This window comes from Nothobranchius furzeri, chromosome 4, assembly GCF_043380555.1.
Source record: "Nothobranchius furzeri strain GRZ-AD chromosome 4, NfurGRZ-RIMD1, whole genome shotgun sequence".
NCBI classification, from domain to species: domain Eukaryota; kingdom Metazoa; phylum Chordata; class Actinopteri; order Cyprinodontiformes; family Nothobranchiidae; genus Nothobranchius; species Nothobranchius furzeri.
Window position 1 is genome coordinate 15386337 of NC_091744.1, and position 27888 is coordinate 15414224.

The window sequence follows — 27888 nt, forward strand, 5'->3', positions numbered from 1 at the left end:
CTTTTTGTTTGTTTTAAAGGCATGATGATAATCTTCCTCCACGCAGAGTTAAACCTGACCTCTGGGTGGACACAAGGACATGGGGTCAGCGTGGCATGGTTACCAAATGTAACACAACCTCCTGGGTGTCAAAAACACAGGAAAAAAACTCCCTCAGTTTCTTTCTTGTGTGTAAACCCAGGAGGAGTTTCCTGGGATTGATTTAACTGCGGCCAAGTAGCCAGATTATTGTGGATTAGCAGGCATTTAAAATAGTCACGTTATCCCAGCAGTCCTTCCAGAGTGTGCGACAAAAACACCTTTTAGTTTGGCCACCAAGTATATTGCAAAGAATTTCTAGAGAAATATTTCAAAAGGGTAACCAGATTAGGGCCAGTGGCGGCTGGTGAAAAATATTTTTGGTGGGGCTGTGCTATTTTTTTTTAAACAAACTTGTGCTTTCTGAGCTTTGTGCACAACTTCACTATTTCGTGAATTAAGCACAGCTCTTTTATTTCCTGTCTTACATCATTGGACAAAGGGATCAATCCACGTGTGTCTGACTATTGGCACACTGCCTTGCGGACCAAGGTTGAAAAATACTGCATTAAATTGCACATAAAATAACATGACCATAAATGGTCCACATCCACATTACTGTTTGTGAAACTAACATACTGGAGAATTTCATCACAATAATATTAAATAAACAAGTATGTACCTGATCTTTTGCATACTGTTGGTGAAGCTCTGGATGACCCCTGTGATGGAGACAGAGTCAATGTTCCTCTTCTGCAACTGGTTGAACAGCATGTCCACATGTGGTATGATCTTGTGACACAATGCCAGCAGAAAGTCGAAATCTTCTTCCTCCAGCATTCTCACAAAGCCTCCTGCCTCTCTCTCAGTGATTGGATCAAAGTCATCCGAGTCTCTGATCATCTGGAAAAATCTGAGGAGGTCATCCTTGTGCTCATACACTGTGTTGACATCTCTCTCTTGGACAAAATGTGCCGGTTCTGATCCACTTCTTCATTGTGTTTCTTCACTGCAAGCCTGTGTCCCTCGTCTCTAGCTGCATGGCAATGTTAGCTCTGCCTAGCATAGCTAGCTTCACCGTGTTGTCCATGTGTGCCCGGGATAACTCATGTTTCTTCACCTTCTCAGAAAAATGTTTCATGTCCGTAACTCCTGACTCAATCCATGCCTCATCTGTCACAGTCGTTTTGAATAACAAACACGGAAAGCAAAATAACGCATTAGCGTGATTGCATCCAGCTAGCCAAGCCTTCCCAGAAGCCTGGTGTGTACAGTTTACCTCTCTCCTCCTCCTGCTGGCTTATCTTTACGTCGGGCTGATCTGGTCCAAGCTCTTTGACATTAAGTTTTTCCACCATAGTTCTCCTCTCGAACGGATACTGGAGAAGAGACCGAACTGAATTCAGTGGCTGCTGAGATCCGGTATCCATGCTGGTTGTATCACTGGCGTCCATCTGCGTCACGACCACGACCGTCACGACCAAAAACGTGCTGGAGTAGTCGAGACTCTCCGAGTTCTACCGAACAGCAACGAAAGCCTTTGGCGGTAGCTCTATTGCCCATCATGCTTCTGAAACAAAGTCGACGCTGATTGGATACATTCCCATTCCTACCGTTTGATTTTCTTGTCAGCAATTGGCGGACTGCTTTCGTGCTGTTTGGGCGATTGAAACACAGCCCACAGCCTTTCTGTCGGCTCCACAGCTCGGCAGAGAGCTTCTATATATATATATATATATATATATATATATATATATGATTTGTTTTTGTTACAAAACACACAATTAACTTAGAAAATGTGATTATTGTTCATTTTATTTATTTATTTTTTAAAATAAAATTAAAAACACTGGGGAAAACTGGGAGGGCGGCACCCTATCGCCCTCTACTGGCCAGCCGCCACTGATTAGGGCCTCTGATAATCTCAAGAGAACCGTTACATTTTAGAGATTATATATAAATACTGCACTATATGAGTTAGGGAATTACACACCTAATTTGTTTTATTATTTTACAGAAGCTCGTTGCATTGTGAGTATTAAAGTAACATTAAGCAGTTTCCTGCTCTTCTGCCCTAGTGGTTGAAATTGGTATTACAACTGTTGTAAACCCTGCTGTGGCTAGTGCTAATAACAAGCTAACACTAACATCAGCCAATATTAAAATAAACCACTAAGTAAAAACATCCACACTGTGGGACAAAACTATTATTGCTTACAAGTCCAGTAGCAACAAAGCCAGGTCACCATCAGTCTGTGATATTTGTAGCCTCCTTTAGCTTCCTCAAACTAGTGTAGGCCACGCTGATGTTCACTCTAGTTTTAGCTCTTTCTTTTGCCTCCAGAGACATTACTATATTATTTTTACTTCCAGGCTCCGCCATGATGCCAACAGAAAAAGCAAAGTTCTTTTTCTTCTTCTTGTGCTTTTTATTGATGATCGGCAAACTGAAAAAGCTAACTGCTAGCATAACAGCTAACAGCCATAAAGCAAGTATAGAGCGCCCCTAGAACACCTACCCGCTCCACAAAATTGTTGAGTACAGCCAGTATCTGGCCAGCAGAGGGGTGCAGATTGGTGTCAAATATGAACGTGGTCAAATTTCTAACTCTACAAGCACTGAGATCAATGTTAAAGCTCTATCTAAAATTAAAAATATATATTTAGTGTTACTTTAAAAATGACATGATCGTAAACAAAGTTACAATTCTTCCAAAGTTTTTCCACAGAGATAAAACCAAAAAGAAAACCCTAGACATCTGTGTCTCCTGGAAGATGTCAGGGCAGCCCAGTCTGGATCTACCCCGGTGTCTCCTACTTGAGGGATGTTTCTGGAAAACATCTAGAACAGTAACCATGGATGCATTTTTCCATGTGGAGGAGCAGCACCACGTTCCCTTAGGACCAATCTCCTCACCTTATCGTTAATGCTGAGCTCGGTGGCCACCCAACAAGGAAGGTTATTTGGATGCTTCCAGCATGTCAGTCACAATCCAAATGTCAGGGCAGGAATGTTGACTGACCTGGAAACTGAGATCTTTGCCTTTTGGATCTGTTTTTCTTTCACCAAGACACACCGGAACAATGACCTCATTAGCAAAAACCTAGGCCGCTAGCAAAGTAGACACTTTCAGGAGGTAATAACAAAAGTTCTTACTGGTCAAAGTTCATGCATAAAACATTTAAGGTGCGGTATGTAAGAATATAGTAAGAATTTAACAGTGAGAAAATCTCATTAGAGTCTAATGTTTCAGTCATCTTGGAAGGAAGGTTATACTGAAACATATTTCATTGGCAGCTAGCAGTTTTTCTCCTTTCAAAACAAAGGAAGGAGGGACGTAACTACTGGTAACCATCAGTGAGTGTGGGGTTGTCATGTCTCCTACGAGCTAATACTACAGCGCCAACAATTGTAATTTGACGACAGCCGGCAAAAAGCTCCAGACTTGTTTAAAATATTTGCAGTAACCAAATTTTACCACAGGATGTAATTCTTTTACTTAGTTTGTACATAATGCACCTTTAATCTTCATGTGAAAGTACACAAACTGCAAACTATTCTACTTGTTCAGAGAAAGGTAGAATGTTTTCATGAATCTTCTGTTGTTCAGATGATCCTCAAAAAATATGAATACGATGCAAAGTCCATTTATTTCAGTAATTAATCGTAGACTGAGAGACCATCTAAAGGCTCAGGAACCCTTTGCAGGTCTTAAGGATTTGTTAGCTGATCAAAGTCTGACACTTTCAGCCTAGAACGTTAAACCTTTTCACAATATTGGTGACAGGGACGGTGTGGCGGATTCGCTATTACTTGAAGAAGTGACTCAAAAGGATATTCTTGTAATTGTCAGAGCATGTAAAACTAAATTCTCATTAGATGGAGATGACCTAGATATGTTTTTAGTTAAAAAAAAACTATTGGTTGTATTGTCGAACCACTCACGTATATATGTAATTTATCATTTAAAACAGGAATATTCCCAAATAAAATGAAGGTGGCTAAGGTGGTTCCTCTTTACAAGTCTGGCAATAAGCATCAATTTACTAACTACAGACCGGTCTCCTTGTTACCTCAGTTTTCAAAGATATTGGAAAAAATTTACAATGACAAGCTGGAAAAATTTGTAGAAAAAAATGGCATTTTATTGGACAGCCAGTATGATTTCAGATCAGGTAGATCTACCGCACAAGCTCAAATGGAATTGGTCGAAGACATATCCACAACGCTTGATCAGAAGAAATATGTTCTGGGAATTTTTATTGATTTGAAGAAAGCCTTTGATACAGTCGATCACAAAATACTTACATCAAAAATGGAGAAGTATGGTATAAGGGAGACAGCTCTTAATTGGCTAAAAAGTTATTTGAGTAACAGAGCTCAGTATGTCCAGTTGGGTTATCACAAGTCTAGCTGTCTCGAAGTTCACTGTGGAGTTCCGCAAGGGTCGGTACTCGGCCCTAAGTTATTTCTTATATATATAAATGATATCAACACAGCTTCAAATTTATTTAAATTTATTGTGTTTGCTGATGATACAAATATTTTGTGTTCAGCAGAAGATATACAGCAACTTGTACAAAAGGTCCAGAAAGAGTTGAGTAAGCTTAAGAATTGGTTTGATAAAAACAAATTGTCGTTAAATGTCAGCAAAACAAAGTTTATGTTATTTGGAAATAAAAGAAATAGTAAAGAGATCCATTTGACTGTTAATGAAATAGCCATTGAAAGAGTGTATGAAATTAGGTTTTTGGGGATATTGATTGATCATAAGCTCTGTTGGAAGCCATACATACAATATGTGTGTTCTAAATTAGCCAGAAGCATTGGGATAATAAATAAAACAAGGTATTCTCTACCACAGAAAGCACTACACATACTTTATTGTACAATGATTCTACCATACTTATCATATTGTGTCGAAGTATGGGGTAATACTTATAAATCTAATTTATTAAAGATTTGTGTTCTCCAAAAAAGAGTGGTAAGGATAATTACTAATTCTGGATATAGAGATCATACAACTCCATTATTCTATAATTCCAGATTACTCAAATTTTTTGACTTAATTCAATTTAAAACTGTCCTAGTACCGTATAGGGCCATGATGGGTGTACTACCGGGTGATTTGCAAAGGATGTTTAAAACTCATGAAGAAGGTAATGAATTGAGATGCGTTAAAAACTTCATTTTTCCATTATACTGAACAACTATGAAAAGTATGTGTGTATCTGTGTGTGGTATCAAACTGTGGAACAAACTTGATGTGACTTTAAAATTATGTAAAAACATTAGATCATTTAAAATGTTGTATAAACAACTTATAATTGACTCATACATAAATATTGATAAAATGGTAATTGGTAGCAAATGTAATATTTTATTTTTGTTGTTTATTGGTTTTGTTTTCCTTTTTCTGTAGATTCATGTGAACAATTGTTTTGTAACTGTATTTTATGTAGCAAAGTGAAGATAGAATGACCTGCATAGAGAAAAAGTTTTTTTTTCTTTCAAATTTGCTAATGTGAGCAAATGTGATTTATTGATGGAATTGGGGCTGGACTAGATAAGCTTTTGCTTCTTCCAGTTCTCTCTCAAATGGTTTTATGTTATTGTATGTTTTGTATCGTTTTCTTCAACAGCATATGTTAATCGTATTCCATATTTTTAAATGTTTTTATGCGCCAGGAATATGGAGGAGTGCTTATGCAATTTGATGTTTTTCAATGGTTTGAGATAAATAAATAAAAGAAAATAAATAAAAATAAATAAATATTCTAGTTGTCTGAGATTTTTAATGTGCAGCTTTCATAAGCTGTAAGTCATAATCATCTCAATTATAACAAATTAAGACTTGAAACGTCTCATATATTGGTTTCACTTTTTTAAGTTAAATTACTGACATAAATGAAACTATTTTTCAACCAGATTCTAATTATTCAAGTTTCAAATGTATTTGTTCAAAGTGCTCGAGATGAAAGACCAAAATCCTAAAACGGACCCAAAGTGCAACAAGTCAGCTCTGACACCTTTAAACAGACAATGTGTAGTTTTTACTATTAATTTCTGGAAATATCCATCAAAAAAAATTTTATGAAATAAATGAAGCCTGGTTGTAGAAAAATATTGGCGGCTTTGTAACACATAACCATAAAAATCAGGTCTAAAATACATGATGGTGGGACTTACCCATCCTTTCTACCGGAGCCGTCAGCAGCACGTTACTGCAGCAGCATGTCTTGCTCGCGTAAACTGCTGCTTGGCCCTTCCCACCAGAGACGCGTAGCAGTAGGGGAGCAGCTGTCACCAACGGAGCACGAAGTCACACGAGTGACTTCGTCAGTAAACACAACAACAAGCAGGAGAAAACTACAACAAGGCTTTTATGTTCTGTCCGTTTTATAATCGCCAATACGGACCTGAGACTGCTAGCTAAGTGATAACTTCTCACGGGGCTGCACAGTTAGTAACTTTTTTTTAAAGTAAAGCATCCGGAAGGCAGTACGTTTCTTTATTCTGAAAATCTCTGGAAGCTTTGCTCCGTTTCCGCGTCCCATTTCCTGTCTTTCTTTCCCTAAAAATGTCGACCTTGACCCGTTTCAGAGGTGTAGCGCGTAGAAAATAGAACCGGCGTGTAAGGGCCGTGACATGCTGCTCCTGAGACGCGGCCGACTCCTGCTGCTGACGGCTTCGGTGGAAAAGGTTCTGTTGACCACAGCGGTTCCTATCAGCAGCTATGACATGCTGCTGACGGCTCCGTCACGGCTCCGGTGGAAAGGAGGGGTAAGTCTCTGGGCGACACCATATTAGATGCAGGGTTTCCCCCAGCGCTTTATAAGCCTGGCGGCTTGCCAGGCTTTGCTTGGCCACCCGTCAGTCTAAGCGTCATGCCCCGCCCCCTCCCCGACCCTACCGTGTCTGCTGACACGAACGGCGCAATGAAACTAGAGCCCTCCATCAGCTGATACTGGTGAGAAACAGCAGCGGAACGTGTGACGACCCCCCCCCCCCCACACACACACACACACACACACTCCCACCCCCACTAATTTTCTGGGGGAAACCCTGAGATGCCATGTTTCCTTCTACGGGAGCCCATGAGGATAAAATGCATTTACTGATTTGTAACAAATGGTTACAACACTTTTGTCATTCTTAAATGTTGTTGTGTAACACATTTACTTATTCACTTGTTTCCAGTGATGAACGGGAGTCTGCTGTGCTCGTTATTTAGCTAAAGTTTGCACTCCCCAGGGCCTTTTGACCCCAAGGGGCATCCGTTGGTAAGATCTTACTCAAACACAAAAATACTGCTTGCTTGCAACAGTTTAGATATCTACTGCCCCCCTATCGCCAGGAAAAATACACACTGTCACTTTAAATGCATACTTTGAGTTATTGTTTAAAACAATTTTGACCAGAAAATGCCAGAATGTTTTATTTTCTCTTATTTTAGATGTAAGGATCTGTTGCTTTTCCCTCTTGACTTTAAATAATAAACAACTTTAACTCGTTAGTGGACTAATAAGGAAATGTTAGATATTTGGGAATTTAAAATGAAATGTTAAACATTAAACTAGAAATCTTATTGCTTCAAATGAACACAAAATCAAAAGCTGGAAAAAAGTTGTCGTTGCCTTTGGGGGGGGGGGGGGGGGGGGAATTAAAGGGTTAAACTGCACTGAAAGTGGGAAATAGGTCTATTTCAGAGGAGAGTAGGGAAACAAGAACTGCATTCCATTTGATAGAAGCTCTGATTTTTAGCCCGGTTATTAGATCAGCTAATATTAGCCACTATTTGAATGACTGGTTGTTGGGTGTGTCTTTGCATAACTAGCCAGTGCCAAATGCAGCAGCACAAAATCAAATGGCTTTCTTATTGGAACTAATCTTGTATTTATCTCTGAAAAGGCACAGGGAAATATTTGATCACAAAAAAGAGAAATTAAATGTAGATTTATTTTTTATTTTTGAGGGGTATCATTTCAGGTCATCCTAAAATTAAATGAACTGAATCAAATTTAAATTACCAGTTTTTCTGATACCTATAGACGAGGGCTGGGCGATATGGCCTAAAATCAATATCACGATATATTGAGGATTTCACCTCGATAACGATAAATGGACGATAACTAAAAGTATGCGCAGAAACAAAAGTTGTCCACTAGAGTGGGCTTTCACGTGTATTATGTTGAGTCCGAGTCACATTTTTACTCGACTCAAGGTGGTACAGCTTCCTAAAGGGACATAAACGTTACTAACCTACACACATCTTTTCATTTTTTACTATCAAATGTATTGACATGGGGAAAATTATCTCTAAGGATCAGAAATTTTGATAACGATAAATTTTCAATTTATTGCCCGGCCCTTCTATAGACTTATAAATGAACCTTTTTTTCTGTGACATTTATTTGACCCACCCATTTCTCATCAGGCCCATCTAAAAGCACGTTTGGCCACGCTGCTGCGTAACATCAGACAGGCGGATTTTGTGCTAAATGAAAACTGAAGGCATGATTTGTCTGTCTCTGTTCCTCCATATTAACTCAGTCCTAAACGCCTCAGATGGTTTCTGCACAGTCACGAATGGCTTCAGTTAGGAAATGTGTGAAGTCGATCTGTTTTTGGTCATTCGTGAAATGAGCTCAGTTGTTGAAAACTGTAATCCTTTTTTTAAAAAACTCAAAGGAAGTCAATATCATGTTACTCTCCTGGGATCTGAGAGGGCAGTTTTTTTTTCCTTCACACAAACTTCAACATCATCTGTTTTTCTCTTTTCTCCCTCTAGCGTGAAAGGTGACAGTGAAATGAAATGCTAACGAACCGACCCTGATCTGTAGACCTTGTGCTGGTGTCCACAGAAGAGAGAGAACACAACAGCATCAAGGTAATATTCCACATCACAAACACACCTTGGTTTAGGTATTTTTAGACTTTACCCAACAGATTTAGAGCAGATTTCTTTAACGCACAGTAATCAGATATTTTGTATTAAGTGTACGATGGTGCTTTGCCTCCGTTATCACTTGTTTTGCATCTGAACTGGTTTTTACTTGCTTGGCAGTTGTGAAGTTTGTGAAACCATCGCCATGTTCTACGGTTCTTCCTCTGGGGCCAGTATGTCCCTGCCGTCCAAGAGCCGGCTAAAACGTCAGAGCAGGACCTTCACACAGGTGCTCACACACACCAAACACAACACATTGTGTTCATCGGTAAAGATACGTTCTAGGTTAATTAAAAGTCAAATGAAAGGAGGAACTTAACTTAAATAAATGAAGTAAAGAAAGACTGACTTTTCATTTGAACCAAAACTTATCTTCTTTGCCGTTTTAGACATAATTTATTGTAATTCACCAGGAAATTTAAAGATTTCTTCTTTAGCCCATGCTCCTCCTCATATCTAAGTTGCATACATATTTTTAATAATCATGTTTGCTGGATCCTGACAAACCAAATTAACTCATTTTAATAAACCAGACTTTGATAACCATTTTGTCTCAGGACAAACAAAGTAAGTCTCTTACTAGTGTTGTACTTCAGATCGGTCGCATCTTGGTACTGAGGGCTTTTTCACTCTGACTTTTCTCGGACAGGACGGGAAACTGTTGCTGATAGGCTGTTTGTCCATGCTTTGCTGATAACAGCTAATTCAAGTTAAAGACCAAGTTCACTGATTATTTCAGGACATTTGCAGTGGTCTCTAGTTAAGCAATATCACACGAGAGGTCGTGCGTTGTTGCTGAATATCAGCACTGGTGTGATTTGGTCGTAGGCACCGGTACTTGTCTTGCAATGTGAAATGCTTGGTCTCAGATTTTGTAAGAAAATAATAAATAAATAATAAAATTTCCCCCCAAAATGCGACTTGTAGTCCAGTGCGACTTATATATGTTTTTTTCTTCTTCATTATACATTTTATGGCTGGTGCGACTTATACTCCTGAGCGACTTATACTCTAGAAAATACGGTATTTTGTAAGCATAGGGACTATTTTCTTTACTGATGTAACATGCTATCATTTATCTCAAGAAGTGCTGCTATGCAGATGCCTTTCTTGCTTTTTCAACATGTAAAATAAAATATCCAATATGTCAACTCACTACGAGCTTTGCTGTAGGGAAGCCAGTGGCATTTAGAGGGCCATATTATGAATCCAATCAGCCTTAGTGACCCCCTAGCTTCATTGCTCATGTCTTTCTAATATATAAACTATGTGTTGACTTTTTATTACTGAAAATTTGAGCTTAATTATACAGGGTTTTGTTATCGTTGATGCTGGCTTTGGCAAAACAACTTTTAATGGAACTGAACCATTTTTAACAAAAACAATTCTCTCGAGGCTCCTCACAACTTAAAATGCTTGCTCTTTTAAAAAAACAAACATCTGTTATTGTAAGCTACCAGATGTTCGTTTTTCAGTTGAATGTCTCCCCATTTTGTTAGATGAGACGAAATCAATGCACTGGATCAGACATCCTAATACGTTTGATGCTTTGGGTGACAACTGAGAATGTTTGTTATGTAAGATGTAGGAGTGATGTTCATCATGGTTGTCTGTTAGGTGTTGTACCGTACCCTGAGCTACAGAGACCGTGTCCCAGCAGAGGCTGGGACCAACACCCGTGGGGATCGGCGCTCAACCACAGAGCCCCCAGAGTGTCCAGAGGATGACCCAGCTGAACTGTCCACCCAGAATTCAGCCCCCGGGGTTCTGAAGATTTTTGGAGATGAAATTTGTGCTGGTGCCAACTACAAGAGCGTCCTGGCCACGCCACGCTCCAGCGCTCAGGAACTTGTAAAAGAGGCGCTGGACCGTTACTCACTCAACAAGGAAGCGGCCCGCTCTTACGTCCTGTGTGATGTGATCGGACGTTTGGAGGTGGGAGGGGGCTGGCGAACCGAGTGCTTGAGAGCGCTGGGGGACAACGAGAAGCCACTGTTGCTCCAGGAGCTGTGGAAGCCCCGAGAGGGACACGCTCGCAGGTTTGAGCTGCGCAGGAGAGCTGAGGTGGAGGAACTCAATGCCAAGGAGAAGGATACTATCACTGCTGGTGAGTAAACACACACACACACACGTTTCAAACACACATGCAGATAAAGTACACTCTTAAACACGCATGGCAGCTAGTCGAATTCGCCTTCATGTCAAACTCAGCAGAAAAGCACTGCTCGTTAGCTCCTCTACAGTCAGTGTGCATGTGTGTGCGTGTGTGCACAAGCGTGTGTGCTGTGATGCAGAATAAAAGCTTTCGTCACAGCTATTGTCTTGTAGAGCGGATTCTGTTCCTGTGTGGTTAGCAGCAATTTTCTATAGAGGTGAAGTGAAGACTGTGCTTTATCACAGTAACACACACACACACACACACACACACACACACACACACACACACACACACGTGCAGATTCACCTTGGCAGTACTCTGAAATGAAAACCTAAATCTGTTTTCCTGTCTAATTTTCTGAGCGGAGCTGATCTCACAAGTGTAGAAGATAACTTCTTATTTCAGTCAAACCCAAATAAAAACAGCTGTTATAACTTTGTCTGCAATGCAGAAATGCACACACACTTCTGTTTAAAGTTTGTCAGTGTGTGTGTCCCTTTTAGAAACTCCCTTAAAGCCTTTATATTTTTTAACGATTCGCTGACAGTATTCGTATTTTACGTGCTTACATGTAAACACCAATTTATCTTTGGAGAAATTTAAGAAACTCCAGGTTTGTTTTGTTTTATTGTTCAGAAAGATGGAGCACTCATGTCTAGTTACATTACACTAACCTTTCTTTTGAAGCATGCCAGGGTGTCCTGGTTGCTATGCCAACTTCTGTGTTAGAGATTCAGGGAAACATCTAGATGGATATAATGGTTCATCTGTCCTGTATTGAATTGGAGCATTAAATTTAAAAAAAACTTGGACCAGACTAACTACAGACATGCAGCTTTTGATCTAAACACTCCTTTCAGAGGAAAATGGATATGTTTTTGTTTCAAGTTAAATTTTTAGAGATGGTAACTGGCCTGTATTTGTATAGCACCTTCTTAAGCCTAGTTTATGCTTCTGCGTCGGTGCGGAGACACACAATGCTAGCAGGCTCACAAAGACGGATGGAGTCGAGCCCACTAAACATCTGTCAAACGAGACAGAACGCAAGCTTGTGACTGGTCAGGACAGTGCTTCCTTTAAATTTGTCAACAGCACCGCCATTTAGTCCTCAAAAACTTAAAGAAGGCGCTGTCTCCTGAGCTACTGCTGTCCCCAAAAACTAGAAAAATGGCCTTTGACAGATGAAAGTTAAAGTTTGCGCACTTGTCTTTTAAACAACCAGGATTACCCCTAAAAAGTATTTATTATAGTCTGAGTTAGGGATGCATGTTTTCCAAAATTTCTTTAACCGGTTATTAACTGCTTCCACACTGTGCTCTTTGCTAACCGTTCCATGTTTGATCACATTTGTTTGGTCATGTGACGAGCTCATTTCTTCTTCTGCGGTTGCCCAGTAAACATGTTGATAGCGGCACTCTTGCGCCCTCTAGTGACATAAAATATATTACACACAAACTCAGCAGAAGTACTTTACTCGGTTACAACATTAACAGCAATTAATCGGTTAACCAGTTAACTGTGTACATCCCTACGCTGAGTGATAATTACACAAACACAATCCACCTAAACTAGTGATGCACCGATGTAAAAATGTTGGGCCGATACCGATATTTGATATTAATATCACAGTGTTATGGCTGATAACCGATATTTGCCGATACCGATATGCTGACATTAATGCTTCTAAAATTACCAGATTTGGATAGAATGAAAATTATTAAAGCTGAATTTACATAATTATGTACAAACACACATTTACGCTTCTGAGATGATTGCAGTCACTGTCACATGACTAAACAAATACACATCACCCCCACTCACCCTCTGAAACTGATAAAAAAATGGAAACAAGATGTTAGTATCGGCACAGTTTTATTTATCGGACCGATACCGATATGTTAAAAAATTACTAACATCGACCAATACCAATATTGATGCCGATATAAGAAGAAGAAAGAAGAAAATATCATTTCTATAGCACCTCTCAAGATAAAAATCACGAGGCGCATCACAAAAACAAAAAATGTAAAAATATAAAAAATAATTTAGAAAATAGTTAAAAATATATTTAAAATGAGCAAAAAAGAGACAATTGTGATTAAATAATTAATGTTAAGAAAGAGAGAGAGTGAATAGGAAAGAGGGAAATCAGTGGATCCTGAGGAAGAGTGGTGAAGAAGGTCATACAAAAGCCAGCTTAAACAAGTGAGTCTTCAGCTTTTTTTAAAGGAGACCACTGAGTCCACTGATCTCAGGCTCAGGGGGAGAGAGTTCCAGAGTCTGGGGGCCACAGCAGCAAATGATCTGTCAACTTTGGTCTTTAGCCTGGTGCTGCACAACCAGTAGGCTTTGATCACTGGACCTCAGGGACCTGCTGGGGGTGTAGGGACTAAGAAGATCACCAATGTAAGATGGTGCTTGTCCATGTAAGGCCCTATAGACCAGAACCAGGATCTTGAAATGAACCCTGAAGTTGACTGGCAGCCAGTGAAGCTGGAGGAGAAGCGGGGTGATGTGGGTGTATTTGGAGGACTTGGTCAGAAGCCGAGCACAGGCATTCTGAACCACCTGTAGACGGTTCAGGGAGGTTCTGCTCAGACATGTGAAAAGAGAGTTACAGTAGTCTAAGCGTGAGGAGATGAAGGTGTGGAGAACTGTCAAGTTCAGAGCGGGACAGAATGGGACTCAGCTTAGCAATGTTCCTGAGATGGAAGAAGGAAGAGCGAACAAGAGAACTGACATGAGAATCCAGGGTGAGAGCTGGGTCAAAGGTCACGCCAAGATTCCTGACGGAAGGTTTGGTGTGAGAACCAAGCTGACCAAGAGAGTCTCTGACTTTGGGAACCAGCTTGTCTGGGGCACAGATGAGGATCTCAGTCTTATCTTCATTCAGCTGAAGAAAGCTTCCACCATCCAGGTTTTAATAGAGTCTAAGCAGGTGTGTAACAGCTGCAGCTTAGACATCTCATGGGGCTTAAGGGAGATGTACAGTTGGATGTCATCTGCATAAAGATGGTAGGAGATTCCTTTGAATGAGCTCAGGATGTGCTGAAGAGGAAGCAGATAGAGGAGGAAGAGCAGAGGCCCCAGCACAGAACCTTGTGGGACACCAGGGGTAAGGGAGGTGGTGGCGGACCTAAACTTGGAGATGACCACAGAAAAGGAGCGCTCAGAGAGATAAGAGGAGAACCACTCCAGAGCAGATCCTGATAGGCCTACCCAGTCTCTCAGCCTCTCCAGTAGCAGGTGATGGTTAACAGTGTCAAAGGCTGCAGTCAGGTCCAGCAGGACCAGAACAGAACAGTCCCCTGCATCACTGTGAGTCAGAAGGTCATTAGAGACCCTAAGAAGAGCTGTTTCAGTAGAATGAGCTCTACGAAAACATGACTGGAAGCTATCATAGATGCTATGTTCATCAAGAGCAGCTGTGAGTTGTTTAGCCACAACCTTTTCCAAGATCTTGGAGATGAATAGAAGTTTAGAGATGGCTCTGAAGCTGCTATGGAGAGAGGCGTCAATTGTTCATCGCTAACCTAAACTAATGATCCACAGCACAAGCTGGAAAAGTTAGTCAATTGATGAGTTAATTGACTTGTTCTGTAGGTGTTTATGTAATGTTCATATGCTGCTTCTAGCTGGGACATTTCTTTAGATGTCTTTAAATGTAAAGTGAAATGTGACTCAGAATAAATATTATCTGTTCAGAATTTCTTCACTTATTGACCAGTGATCAGGCTTTAGGTTAGCAAACTGCTCCAAATCATTACGCATCCTCCACCGTGCTTTAACAGAGGTTTTTGACTTGGTGGATTTATCCATTGGATGCATTTTAAGGTGGATAATTTAGTTTTTTATAGTTAGGTTTTTGTGTCTCTTAAAAAACTGGGATATATTTATGAACTTTCCAAACCCCCCCCCCCCCCCCCCCCCCCCCCCCCGTGTATAAATCAGAGTTCAGGTCTACCCCTCTGCTCCACTACCTTTAGTTTTGGAAAGCAGTTGCCTCCTTAGCGTTCCCACATAAACACTTTGTTCTTACTCTGCTGTGATTGTTCCTGGTTGAAAATAGCATCTAGAAAAACTTTCTGTCAGTTTTTTAAACAATACCATAGTGCTGAATCAGCACCTTTAGGAGTTTTTAATGACCTTCTTTTAACTGCTGATTCGGGGAACTTTGTTGTTCTGGTGCTTTTAGACCTGACTGCTGGCTTCAGTGCTGTGGATCACAGTTTCCTCGTTTCTCTGAACTCTGTGTAGGCATTAAAGGCACCGTTCTGCAGGGTCTCAACAGATGATGCAGTCTTACCCCTGCTTTCCACCGGAGCCGTCAGCAGCGCGACTCGCCCGTTTCTCAGGAGCAGCATGTTGCGGCCTTTACGCGCCGGTTCTATTTTCTACGCGCGACGCCTCTGAAACGGGTCAAGTTCGACATTTTTGGGGAGGGAAAGACAGGAAATCGGACGCGGAAACGGAGAGAAGCTCCCGAGATTTTCAGGATAAAGAAACGTACTGCCTTCCGGTTGCTTTACTTAAAAAAACAGTTACTAACTGTGCGGCCCCGTGAGAAGTTATCTCCTAGCCAGCGGTCTCCTTTGTTTTTCAGGTCCGTATTGGCGATAATAAAACGGACAGAACATAAAACACAAACCTTTTGGAGCCATGTTGTAGTTTTCTCCTGCTTGTTGTTGTGTTTACTGATGAAGTCACTCGTGTGACTTTGTGTTCGGTCGGTGACAGCTGCTCCCCTGCTGCTTCGCGTCTCGTGGGAAGGGCCAAGCAGCAGCTTACGCGAGCAAGACGTGCTGCTGCAGTAACGTGCTGCTGACGGCTCAGGTGGAAATTAGTCTGTTTTATTGTTCCTTTTTATTTGCAGCCTCACTTTTGTGGAAGAATCTACCTGTGAAGAATCAGAAATTAGGGATATAGTAGAAGGAACCATAGAACAGAACAATAACGTTTTGTTGTTTGTAGCTATGAAAGCGTGTTTGTTTCTGTCCATGGCTGCGTGTTGCTACACAGTTATGATTTTATTACTGATTTTTAAAGTCTATCCTAAACAGAACAAGAGACACTTTTATACTATCTGCTGGGATTCTGATCTCAGCCAATCAGATGCTCAAGAAAAAGAAGGAGGAGTTTATGTCTCTGCAGTGGAATTATCTGATATGTGCCCTCATAAAAGTAAAGCGAGTTGACGACATCTAGCAGCAGACACGGAGCAGCTTGAAGAATACCTCGTGGAAAAACTAAAAAATCTGAACGAGAATGATGGGAAATGTGGGTTTAGAGGTGGCGAGTGCTTGAGGAGGTGGAGGAGAATGAGGAAAGTTGCGTCTGTTAAAAAGTCTCTAAAATACAAAAACACAATATCAATACAATAGTAAATGCACTATCTTGGACCGGATACGTGACAGGATATGCCCTCTGATGGTTGGGCAGGGAATTGCTTTGCAACACTGCCCAGGAGACAGAGAAGTCCAAAGGCAAAACTTCTTTGTCAAAACGTGTGCGTCTCTCCCTCATGGAGCTGACGTAGAAGCATTAACTAGGCATTAGCATTAGCAACTCCTCCACACAGCAGAACTCCTTCGGGATTGAGTTATTTAATGGTGATAAAACATCCACATTGTAAAGCAAACAAAGTCAGTGGAAGAGTCGCGTTGCTGTTAGCCAATCAGAGGTGAGTTGTCCAAATATCAGGAAATAATACTCCAAATCCTGCCTTCTGAAGCTACTTTCTCCTTCGGCTCAATTATCTTACAGGGCATTCATTCCTACTAGGAGCCACTGCAGATGTATTAAAACATGAGTAAATATGACCATTAGTGTTTCCTCCAGACTTTCAGTGTCATGTTGTTGAAGTGGAACATCAAAGCCCATGGTCCTTTTGGAAACGTTCCTGTTTATTAATGATCATTAAATTTGTTAAAGACAGTCAGAACTGTGTGTTCTTAGTTCAGGCAGAGGTTGTTTCCTTGTGTTTGGAATTAAAGCAACAGTCTGACCACATTTCTTCCAAACATTTAAAAAATCTTGCCTTTTTCTTACAAAAAATCTTTTGGGTGCCTTTTTCATATACACATAAATAGTCTCGTTTTTCCTTATTCATTTTTAAAAGAAAAGAAGAAACAATGTGGATGTTCTGAACATATGGTCAGCTGTGAATTATTGTTGAAACGAGACGTTTACATGAAATAAACTCATTTTGTAATGAGGGTTATACAGAGGACACTGTGATTTGGTTTATAAAGAAAAAATCTCTGTGGCACAAAACCTTTAGTTACAGGGATTAACCCTGATGGTAGTTTCTTGTATAAGTTAAATTAAAGGTGTCAGAGCTGTGATCAGTTTTATCCTGTAAGTTTTCTTTGCTGTTCTCAGATACATTTCAGTTTGTAACACAAATAAAATAGGAACTCTTTGTTTTTAAGGTTGAAAAATGTTAAAATAAAACAACAAAGAATGCTTTCTGTGATAAAACTGTCATTATTATTATTATTATTATTATTATTATTTTCACACTAACCTTTCTCTGTTATTTACAAAAGTTTTTATTTTTGTGTTAACCCTTCTGTCTGTTCCTTTCTGGTTTGGTGTATGTGTGAGCATGCATGCTCATGTGTGAATTGTCTATATTCTCACATACACTATTACAAATGAGATCACATTTTAAAGGTGCTACAGGATTTTTATTATGTTCTCCTTCTCGTCCAAAGGTATGATTAAAGTCATGTTGTCCCAGACTGTGTTGACTCAGCTTTGAGCACCTGTGGTCCTGTTGCATCAATCTGGATGTTCTCAGTGCGGGTTACCACACATGGCACTACTGGTTGCCACGTAACCAGATAGAGAAAATGTATCCCATCAAAGAAAACAATAATGTGCAAATTAAAATAAAAATATAATACCTGGCAAAGTAAAATACTCAAAATGAAGAATTAGTCATTTTAAAAGTCCCCCACTTCATTTTTTGTTTTGTTTGGGGTTTTTATTGATTTTGATATGCGTTGCTTGGACAACGTAAAGTCTTAAAAGTAGATACTGTTCTTAAGGGATCAGCACTATAGTTTAAGCTTTCAGATATTTAAATATTCTGCATCATGATGAGGAGCCCTTTTTTTTTTAGTATAACATGATGGCAAAACGTGAAATTAGTCTTCTACTCCTCATTCCTGCATTAGACGCTGACAGAAAATAGACGGGGAAACTCTTGGATTAGAAAAGCCTTAAAATTTCACGTTATATTGTCAAATTAGCATTCATGGACTCGCCCATCTTGGCTTGCAACGGGGAAGGTTGTTGTTGATTTAGCATCCAGGAGAGAGCAGAGCTTATCTCAACTAGTAGACGCTAACCATTAGCATTAGCAACTCCACCACACGACAGAACTCCTTCAGGTTTGCGTTATTTGTGGGGATAAAACATCCATATCGCAAAGCGTAGTCAGTGGTAGAGTAATGCTGCTGTTAGCCAATCAGAGGTGAGATGTTTGAATATAAGAAAGTAAGACTCCAAAGCCCGCCATCTTCTGCACCGGCTAACTTCTGCTTCCTGAAACAGGAGCGTCAGAGCTTTTTTTTCCCACAGAGATTGACTCACAAAGAATGGATTTATATTAGAAACCACTGCAAAATTTTGAGTTACACCTTTAACTGTGAATCTCCTCCTACTAACTGTTGATGTGTCTCACGCCACACTGCATGTCTGTCCTGTTTTGTGTGGAAGGTGTGTGTGTGCATATGTTCGTGTGTGTTTTGGGTGTTTATCTGTGCTTAGTGTGCGGGGTTGTTTTCTCAGCCCTCCCTTCCTCCTAACCCCTCCCACCCCGCTGTAGGGCCCAGAACCCCTCAATTCTTGGCAGCTCTCATGGGTCGGTCTGGGCTGGGCAAACACAGAAGCTCCCCTCTACGGTCTGGTCGGGTTGTACAGTCCAGCTCTAAAGGTGGGGACTGGCCTCAGGTAGGGTGGCTGTCAGTCATTGTCATGAAGACCACCTCTACCTGCGCCGTCACACCCCCCCCCCCCCCCCCCCCTCCCCATGTGCAAGTGATGTGAGAGTACATCCATGTAAATCATTGCATGGCCTTGGGTCAGGAGGAGTTGCTCCGCCCACTTTTCATGTGGTTCAGTGTTGTCGGCCACCTGAGCTGCTCTATCCTGCACCATCAGCCTCATCTGACTTCTTCACCCAAACCTGGACTTTGTGTTAACTGTTGCTTCCCACTCAGCTCACATATCAACGTTCCTGTTCTTGTGCCACTGAGAAAAAGATTCAGTCATGTGTCAAACATCTATTTAATAAAAATGCATACAGTTAGTTAAAGCACACTTTTTTCTCTTTCTCTCACTTTTTGTTATTCTCCACTTGTTCCTCTTCTTGTCCTTCTCTCTCCTTTTTCTTCCTCCTCATAGATATTAACGCTCAGGCTCGTAAGGTCCAGAGGAACAGGGCAAAGGGGACGCTGACCCTGCCGCGCTCCAGCAACTCATCCTTCAGCCGCAGCCTCAGCGAAACCAGTCTTAACCAGGTGGGCCCTCCTACTGACGCACTGGTAGTGTGATTTGTTATTCACACAACTGATCAAAAGTGTGTGTGTGTGTGTGTGTGTGTGTGTGTGTGTGTGTGTGTGTGTGTGTGTGTGTGTGTGTGTGTGTGTGTGTGTGTGTGTGTGTGTGTGTGTGTGTGTGTGTGTGTGTGTGTGTGTGTGACTCTGCAGCTCGGGGTGGGAGAGGAACCTAAGCGTTATTACTCTACCTTGCCTGGACCTCTGAGGGGTAAAGAACGTGACAGAGCCTCCAGCAGTCGGAGGAAAGAAGAGGGGAGTCAGGGAGGAGGAGGGGGGGTGAGGCACTCTCTGTACCAGTCCCCCCATCTCCTGCTGCTGCAGGGATACAACCGCCAGGTGAGGACAGGGAGGGTGTTCATATGTTGCATCAGAAACCTCTGTTATGGTGACGTTGTGTGTGTGTGTGTGTGTTTCCAGGACTGCCTGGTTTACTTGCTGAACAGAGAGCAGCACACAGTTGGCCAAGAGACTCCATCAGCTCGCCCCAACATCTGCCTCTTCTCCCCCGACATCCTCCCCCTCCACTGCCGCTTACGCCGAGTCCCTGCTCCCCGTCGGCATGCCAACAATACCAACAAGGGAGAGGATCTGGCGGAGAGTCAGCGTTCCTGCGTCGCTGTCGAGCCCATGCTCAACGCCACTGTTCTGGTGAACTTTTCCCGCTGTGAGCGAACCACTACACTGCGACATGGTGACCTTCTCTCATTTGGGGCACATTATATCTTTTTATACAAGGACCCCACTGGCTCCAAGCCCCTGCCTGCTCAAACCTTGGCACGGCTGCGAACGCTGGGGCAGCTGTATGACATGGGGGTGGAGGAGGGAGAGGACGGGGCTCAGACATGCAAAATGTGCGGCTCGCTGCTGAAGGACAGAGCAGCACAGGTGTCAAGTGTTCCCGCTATACGACGCGGCTTCAAACCTCACCTGGTGAAACCTCGTATTATGGGGATTGCATCAAGTGGACCTCCTCCTTTACCAGGAGGGGAAGCTGCAGGAAGAGGAGGAGGAGGGAGTCAGAAAAGGAGACTACAGCTGGAGTTTGAGCAGGCTCATGAAGACCAGCTGCTGAACAGGATTATGTCTCTCATAGAACCTGGAGGTCTGTGCTTAAATTTTTTAAGGTATTCATGTAAACCGTACAGGATGTCAGCTGAGTCTAAGAAGGCTTTAGTGAGAAAAGTCCTCAAAACATCGGCTCTGAGGAAAGTTTTCTTACATTTAGCTTCAGATGAGTCAAGTCTTTCTAAACTCTGAGCTGTAGGATCTACAAAAAATATATAATCTCAAAAGATAAACCAGCTTTCTAAACACCACAGAAAATGGACAAAATATCTGTTCAGTAGTTCTCTCACCTAACGGCACTTTGGCTCGACAACATTCATCTGCAGAACAGAACACGGTGAAAGTTATTCGCTAGATCTTTAGGTTTGTTCCCATTTCTGTAGTGACTTCACTGAAAAATGCCAAAATAATAGTTAAATGAGCATAAAATGCAATAATGGCACCAACAAGTTGATACCCAAAAAGATGTTAATCAAAAAGTCAGCATGAACCCTACTAACGATTCTCTTGGGTTTTTCAAGTTTGTAAAAAGAAAATTTAAATAAATGATAAAACTAAGATATGATATCCGCTGCAGATGGTTTTCTGCTTTAGAATTAATAACGTGTAGGTTCCTCAGTATTTTCAACATCATGTAGATTTATCCCTTGGGTTGTCTTGTTAATTTAGAATGGTTGGGTAACGGACAAAAACACACAAAAATGTCCCTGGAAAAGGTCAAATAAGCGAACTGGACTAAGAAAAACACCCGGTGGCTACAGAATAACTCACAGAGCCTTTGCAAACATGTTAGGCTTCTTTTGTGTTGCATGTTATGTACATTTTCTGTTAACTCAGTTTGTTGTACAGAAGGGAAATTTGTAGATCTGGCATTATTATTTAACCAGATTGAAGAAGCCCGTTTGAGCGTGCATGTGAGTCCCCAGTACAGCAAACTTTCTCCAGCTAATCAGCTGAAAGCACTCCAAGAACAAGGTCTTTGACTCTACCTTCAGAAAAAAGAAAAACTGCATTCTGATTCCAATGTTTACTTGAGTTATGTGTAGAATGTTCTTAACTTAGCCACACCGTTTCTCTTAATGTTGTCTGTAGTTTAAAGCCAGATTTCTTCTTTCTAAGATCACCAGCATCCCTCTCGTCTCTCCATCATCCCAAACTTTGTGTATTTTTATCCTCAGAATTCCAGTTTTCTCCTAATTTTTAAAACTCGAAGCTTTTTTTTGCTAAGCAGCTGTGAAGGTCACAAAAAGCTGCAGAAACCCTGACAGCCGTCTGCAGTACTCCACCCAGTTTCATTTGATTATTTCTTCTTCCAGATATGATTTGTTTTGTGTTAATGTAATCGGAAGAAGCTGTAAACGTGACTGTCTTCTTCAGAGTGATGTCTAAATTGGGTTGATACTGACATTACCGCACGTTTATAGTGAAACTGATCGATTTTTGGCTGTGAGCTGCGAGTATTGATGTACATCCGAGCACGAGTCATAACATTTGTCCTTCTAAACATTTAAACGGGTGTCTTTGTTTAGGAGATGACCACAAGCTGACGCCGGCCTACCTGCTGTGTCTGTGCATACAACACTCCGCCTCGACCTTCCCTCCTGGTAGCTTTGGGAAACTCCTGCTGAAGATTGTCAGAAGAGTCCAAACCATTGCCTGGGTCAGTGTAATCCCACATTAAATACTGTTTAAGGTGATGTCATGAGGGGAGAGACCAGTCAGCCATGTTGGCTCAAATGAATACTTGACTAGGGCGGCGTATCACATGTTTTGTACCAAGTTACACCCATACACACTCCATGCCAGGCTCTAGTTAAACTGTTGTTCCTTCTGTAAGTTTGTTATAAAATGTGTCATTACTTTGGTGAGAAGTGACTTTTATTCAGACATTTATATACTTTGCACATGGTTTTCTTTATTTAGTTTTGCCTCTAATAAGGACTTTTTCTGTTGGGCATTTCCCCCTCTTATTTCATTATTGTCTATTGATTGACTATAGATTATCTACAGTGGGGCAAAAAGTATTTAGCCAGCCACCGATTGTGCAAGCTATCCCACTTAAAATGATGACAGAGGTCAGTAATTTACATCATAGGTACACTTCAACTGTGAGAGACATAATGTGAAAAAAAATCCATGAATTCACATGGCAGGATTTTTAAAGAATTTATTTGTAAATCAGGGTGGAAAATAAGTATTTGGTCAATAACAAAAATTCAACTCAATACTTTGTAACATAAGCTTTGTTGGCAATAACAGGTCAAACAATTACTATAGGTCTTTACCAGGTTTGCACACACAGTAGCTGGTATTTTGGCCCATTCCTCCATGCAGATCTTCTCGAAAGCAGTGATGTTTTGGGGCTGTCGCCGAGCAACACGGACTTTCAACTCCTTCCACAGATTTTCTATGGGGTTGAGGTCTTGCGTGGAGCCCCAGATCAAGGGAGATTATCAGTGGTCTTGTATGTCTTCCATTTTCTGATAATTGCTCCCACAGTTGATTTTTTCACACCAAGCTGCTTGCCTATTGTAGATTCACTCTTCCCAGTCTGGTGCAGGTCTACAATTCTTTTCCTGGTGTCCTTCGAAAACTCTTTGGTCTTGGCCATAGTGGAGTTTGGAATCTGACTGTTTGAGGCTGTGGACAGGTGTCTTTTATACAGATAATGAGTTCAAACAGGTGCCATTAATACAGGTAACGAGTGGAGGACAGAAATGCTTCTTAAAGAAGATGTTACAGGTCTGTGAGAGCCAGAGATTTTCCTTGTTTGAAGTGACCAAATACTTATTTTCCACCCTGATTTACAAATAAATTCTTTAAAAATCCTGCCATGTGAATTCATGGATTTTTTTTTCACATTCTGTCTCTCACAGTTGAAGTGTGCCTATGATGTAAATTACTGACCTCTGTCATCATTTTAAGTGGGAGAACTTGCACAATCGGTGGCTGACTAAATACTTTTTTGCCCCACTGTATATCACTATTGATTGATTCAAGAGTTTACTGAGAAACAATTTTGACTTGTGATTTTTGAACAAAAAAAACAATAGAACAAAAAATGTCCCCTCTGACATAGAATCTTGGTATCTAGAGTCTGATTATCACCGCCCCAAAAGCGGTAATTCCTTCCTTCCTGTTTGAACATCTTTAAGAGTCGAAACTACAACTTGAACGGAGTGACTCAGAGCCATTAGCCTCCATGCAAAATACATGCTTGTTTGTCTAGGGCCACATCCCACAATGCATTGTGACATGGCGTCACAATCTATTTTTAGCTACTGTAGAAAACTCTTGAGATAAAATAAATTTACATCCAAGCTAAAATGTTTGTGACAGCGCAGAGACCACACCAGCACCTCCTTTATACCACCACCATGTGATCTTTCGTGAAAAACACATGATCGCACCACATTACTGCCACAGGCTGACCACTTATGAGGGTGATGTTATGTGAAGTGCCTTGAGACGACTCTTGTCGTGATTGGGCGCTATATAAATAAAATTGAATTGAATTTAATTTAATTTAATTGAACTTATGGATGACCAAAGGCCCCCTGATGCTGCCTCTGCGGTAAAGTGGCGCCATTGAGAATTTTTCATGGGATTTTGGGGTACGACCTACAACCCCTGTGTTCCTCATGTCATGGATGCACAGCCTTCGTAGCCTTCCAAGTTTTCCACAGGAGTGTAAAAATACATAAATCATGGTCATCAATCCAAAAATTGATAAATAACTATCAAGCCCACCATTTTGCACCTGCACATCACTAAACATGTTAAACGAAGAAGATAGCGGTTTTATAAATGATAGAAGAATTCTCTCTAAAGGTTAATGAAGGCCTCACAGAGAGCAGTCCACCTACACAGATCCTAAAAGTTTAATGGGAGCCTAATTGGTGTGTGTGTGTGTGTGTGCGTGCGTGCATGCGCGTGTGTGTGTGTGTGCGCGCGCCTTGCAGGAGAAGACAAAGGAGCTGGCTCAGAAGCAAGCTCAGCAGTGAGTATCACTTTCTAACTCGTGCTTGAAAGATAGTCAGCATCTGCATCCAAGTGTGTAGGGTTGGGTGTGTTTATTGTGTCTGCCTTTACTTTTTAACGTGTCACCTTCTCTGTGTGTGTGTGTGTGTGTGTGTGTGTGTGCGCGCGCGCGTGCGCGTGCGTGTGTGTGTGTTCATGTAGTCAAGACCCAGCCTCCCTGTCTCTTCTTAGCATCTCAGACCTGATCCCAGACTTACAGACTGTCTTCTTCTGGATGTCCAACTCCATCGAGATCCTCTACTTTATCCAGCAAAGAGCACCAGCCTACACACACAGCATAGAGACCCTACAAGGTACACACACACACACACACGTCTGAATGATAAGTGTAGAAACAACATGGCTGAAGAGTCATTCCTCATGCTGACATACGACAGATATTGTCACAACTTTAGGCTTTATTTTCCTTTTCATCATAAACCTTTAAAATCTGTCACTAGGGTCAAAGGAGTCGTTGCTATCGGCGACCATAACGGCCAATGACGAGGCTATGACTATCCTGGAAGAAGTCATCATGTACACTTTCCAGCAGTGTGTCTATTATATTACTAAGGTAATCTGTCACCATGACGATGAAACCAAATTCTCTACAGCAAGACCGTTAATAATAATAATAATAATAATAATTATTATTATTATTATTATTATACATCGCTGGCCTGATTAGGTTATTAGTGGATAATTAGACAAAGTTATTCTCTTGTTGCTCCTTCATCATCACCCCCTTCACACAGCTCGGTGTGTGTGTGTGTGTGTGTGTGTGTGTGTGTGTGTGTGTGTGTGTGTGTGTGTGTGTGTGCACGTGCGTGCGTGCGTGTGTGTCTCCAGGCTCTTTATGTGGTGTTGCCAGGTTTGTTAGACTGTAATCCATTCCCACTCGACAGCTCTGAGCCCTGCTGGAAAGGAGGTGTTGGGTTTCCTGAACCAGTTCGCAGGGTCCTGCAGGTAAGTGTGTGTGTGTGAGAGAGAGAGATGTAATGTGCATTTATTGATAATGAGATCCTTATTGTTACTGTTATATTGCTGTTTTTTTTTTAATAATTGCTTTGAAGAATGAGTTACAGCAACACTTAATTTCCTCTGGGATTATTAGTGTTGTTGACTCTGAACATTAATCTCACTCTAAAAGATATGCCCACCGCTTTTTAGTCTATTTTCTTCCTTTTGTGTTTTACTTAATAAAATTAGCTTTAAATGTTCAGCATTTGTAAAAGCACAAAAAGTAATTATGTATAATAATATTTAATTAACCACCAGATTTAGTAGGCTTGTTTACTCTAGCTGATTAATAAGATGCAGATTATTGAAACATTTGTCTTTTCAAACTACTGTTTCCCTCTGACGTAGGTTTGTCTTCATGGATATATTTTACAAATATAGAGAAAACCTAGATGGCCAAACTGTTTTTAAATGATTTTTAGTAATGAACTTTGTTTTGATCTCAAGTTTAAAAACAGACTTTTTACAGTTTATATGGCTATTTTCTTATTAATAATAATAATGATAATAATAGTAATAGTTGATTAGGTGATTGGCTACAGATGAACCACACTTATTTTGTTATAGTTCAGTGTCATTTACAGAAGTGTTATCTAAATATTTGTGACCAGACCACACCAAGCTGCAGGTGAAGCTTGATGGAAAAGAAACCTAAACAGCAGCAGTCACTGCTGCATCATTAACACTACTCAGAAAAAGCTAAAGTGCTGATGGTCAAGTAAAAAGGATGCACAAGAGCTTCCAGGTCCACCGAGACCCCACTCTGAAACTCATTAGACCCAAAGACAGCAGAGGTCTGGCGTCCGTGTCACTAGTAGTCCAACCCTGTTGTTTCTTTTCAATTGAGGTCCACATAATATTGGACAGGTTGTAATGTTTGTGTGTGTGTGTGTGTGTGTGTGTGTGTGTGTGTGTGTGTGTGTGTGTGTGTGTGTGTGTGTGTGTGTGTGTGTGTGTGTGTGTGTGTGTGTGTGTGTGTGCACGTGCGTGAGTGCAGGTGTTTCAGAGTGCTCAGGAGCTTCTGCAGGGATACCTGGTTCACTCAGAGATCCAGGCTCAGATGTTTGCGTACCTCTTCTTCTTTTCCAATGTGTCACTGTTTAACCAGTTAATGGACAAAGGTTGGTATACACACACACACACAGTCCCACTCTGTTTTCCATTAGACTGGGTTTGTTAGTGTATGTACGTGAGAGAGACAGTGAGCGAGTGAGTGTGCCCTTGAGTCCTTGTCAGCATTTTGATGGGGACTAACCCAGATTTGTCCTCAGTGCCCTTCTCCTATCTGCATTCTGCCCTCGCTCTCCCTTCCTTCTTTCCATCTGGCCATCGGAGGTACAGACGAAGATGTGAAATTGAATGAAGATGAAGGGATGAGTGGAGAAGGGCTGTGGTGACATTGCTAATTGTGTATCACCTGAATACGGAGAGCAGGGATTTAGAGCCAGGAATGTCAACATTTCCAGCTAGTTGTGTGTGTGTGTGTGTGTGTGTGTGTGTGTCTCTCACTCGCTCTCTTTCTCTCTCTCACACACACACACACCCCTAAACATGCCATATGTCTTCATTAGCTGGTGGAGACAAGGTAGATCACGTGTCTGGTAAAGGAAAATCTAAAACACCTTTATATTCATGCAGGAGCTACTCTGTCCTCTGTCATCCACACCTCCCTCTCCCCCACTGTCTGTCTGGCTTTCTCCCACCCTCCCTCCGCTCCCCGTACTGTCGCTCATTGATATTTCTCTGCTGACTGTGTCCATGGAAACAAGGAAGTGAGTTTGTGGCAGGTATAGCTGACGTTTGCACTGGGTGCTTCACGAGGCACACACACACACACACACACACACACACACACACACACACACACACACACACGCGCGCACACACTTACACAGTGTAGCTGAAGGTGAGGAACTTGAAAAGACACAACACGTAGTGATACGGCACAGGAAAGAAGGAAACAGGATTAGGACTGGTTTGATATCTGTGCAGTTCTAGAATGTGATGTCTTGCAGATTTCAGACTGACCACGGTGGACGTCTCTGGGGAGTTGGAGCTGTTATGGTACTTTAATATTTAAATCTGTTTGTAA

At 41.3% G+C, this 27888-nt stretch overlaps 1 protein-coding gene across 5 annotated transcripts in view; it reads left to right on the plus strand.

The window, feature by feature from the left end:
- Window positions 1–27888, plus strand: part of radil (Ras association and DIL domains) — a 41169-nt gene that overhangs the window by 4650 nt on the left and 8631 nt on the right. For 4 of the 5 annotated variants that reach the window (XM_054743718.2, XM_054743719.2, XM_015964603.3 and 1 more), the window contains exons 2-14: window positions 8811–8909; window positions 9087–9195; window positions 10584–11073; window positions 18959–19066; window positions 19537–19652; window positions 19842–20027; window positions 20109–20793; window positions 22286–22416; window positions 24719–24756; window positions 24939–25090; window positions 25238–25350; window positions 25626–25742; window positions 26794–26917. In XM_054743718.2, coding sequence (XP_054599693.1) covers window positions 9112–9195; window positions 10584–11073; window positions 18959–19066; window positions 19537–19652; window positions 19842–20027; window positions 20109–20793; window positions 22286–22416; window positions 24719–24756; window positions 24939–25090; window positions 25238–25350; window positions 25626–25742; window positions 26794–26917 — 2344 coding nt within the window. In that variant the 5' untranslated portion in view covers window positions 8811–8909; window positions 9087–9111. The remainder of the gene's footprint in view (window positions 1–8810; window positions 8910–9086; window positions 9196–10583; window positions 11074–18958; window positions 19067–19536; window positions 19653–19841; window positions 20028–20108; window positions 20794–22285; window positions 22417–24718; window positions 24757–24938; window positions 25091–25237; window positions 25351–25625; window positions 25743–26793; window positions 26918–27888) is intronic. The other variant, XM_054743720.2, reaches the window with a different exon arrangement.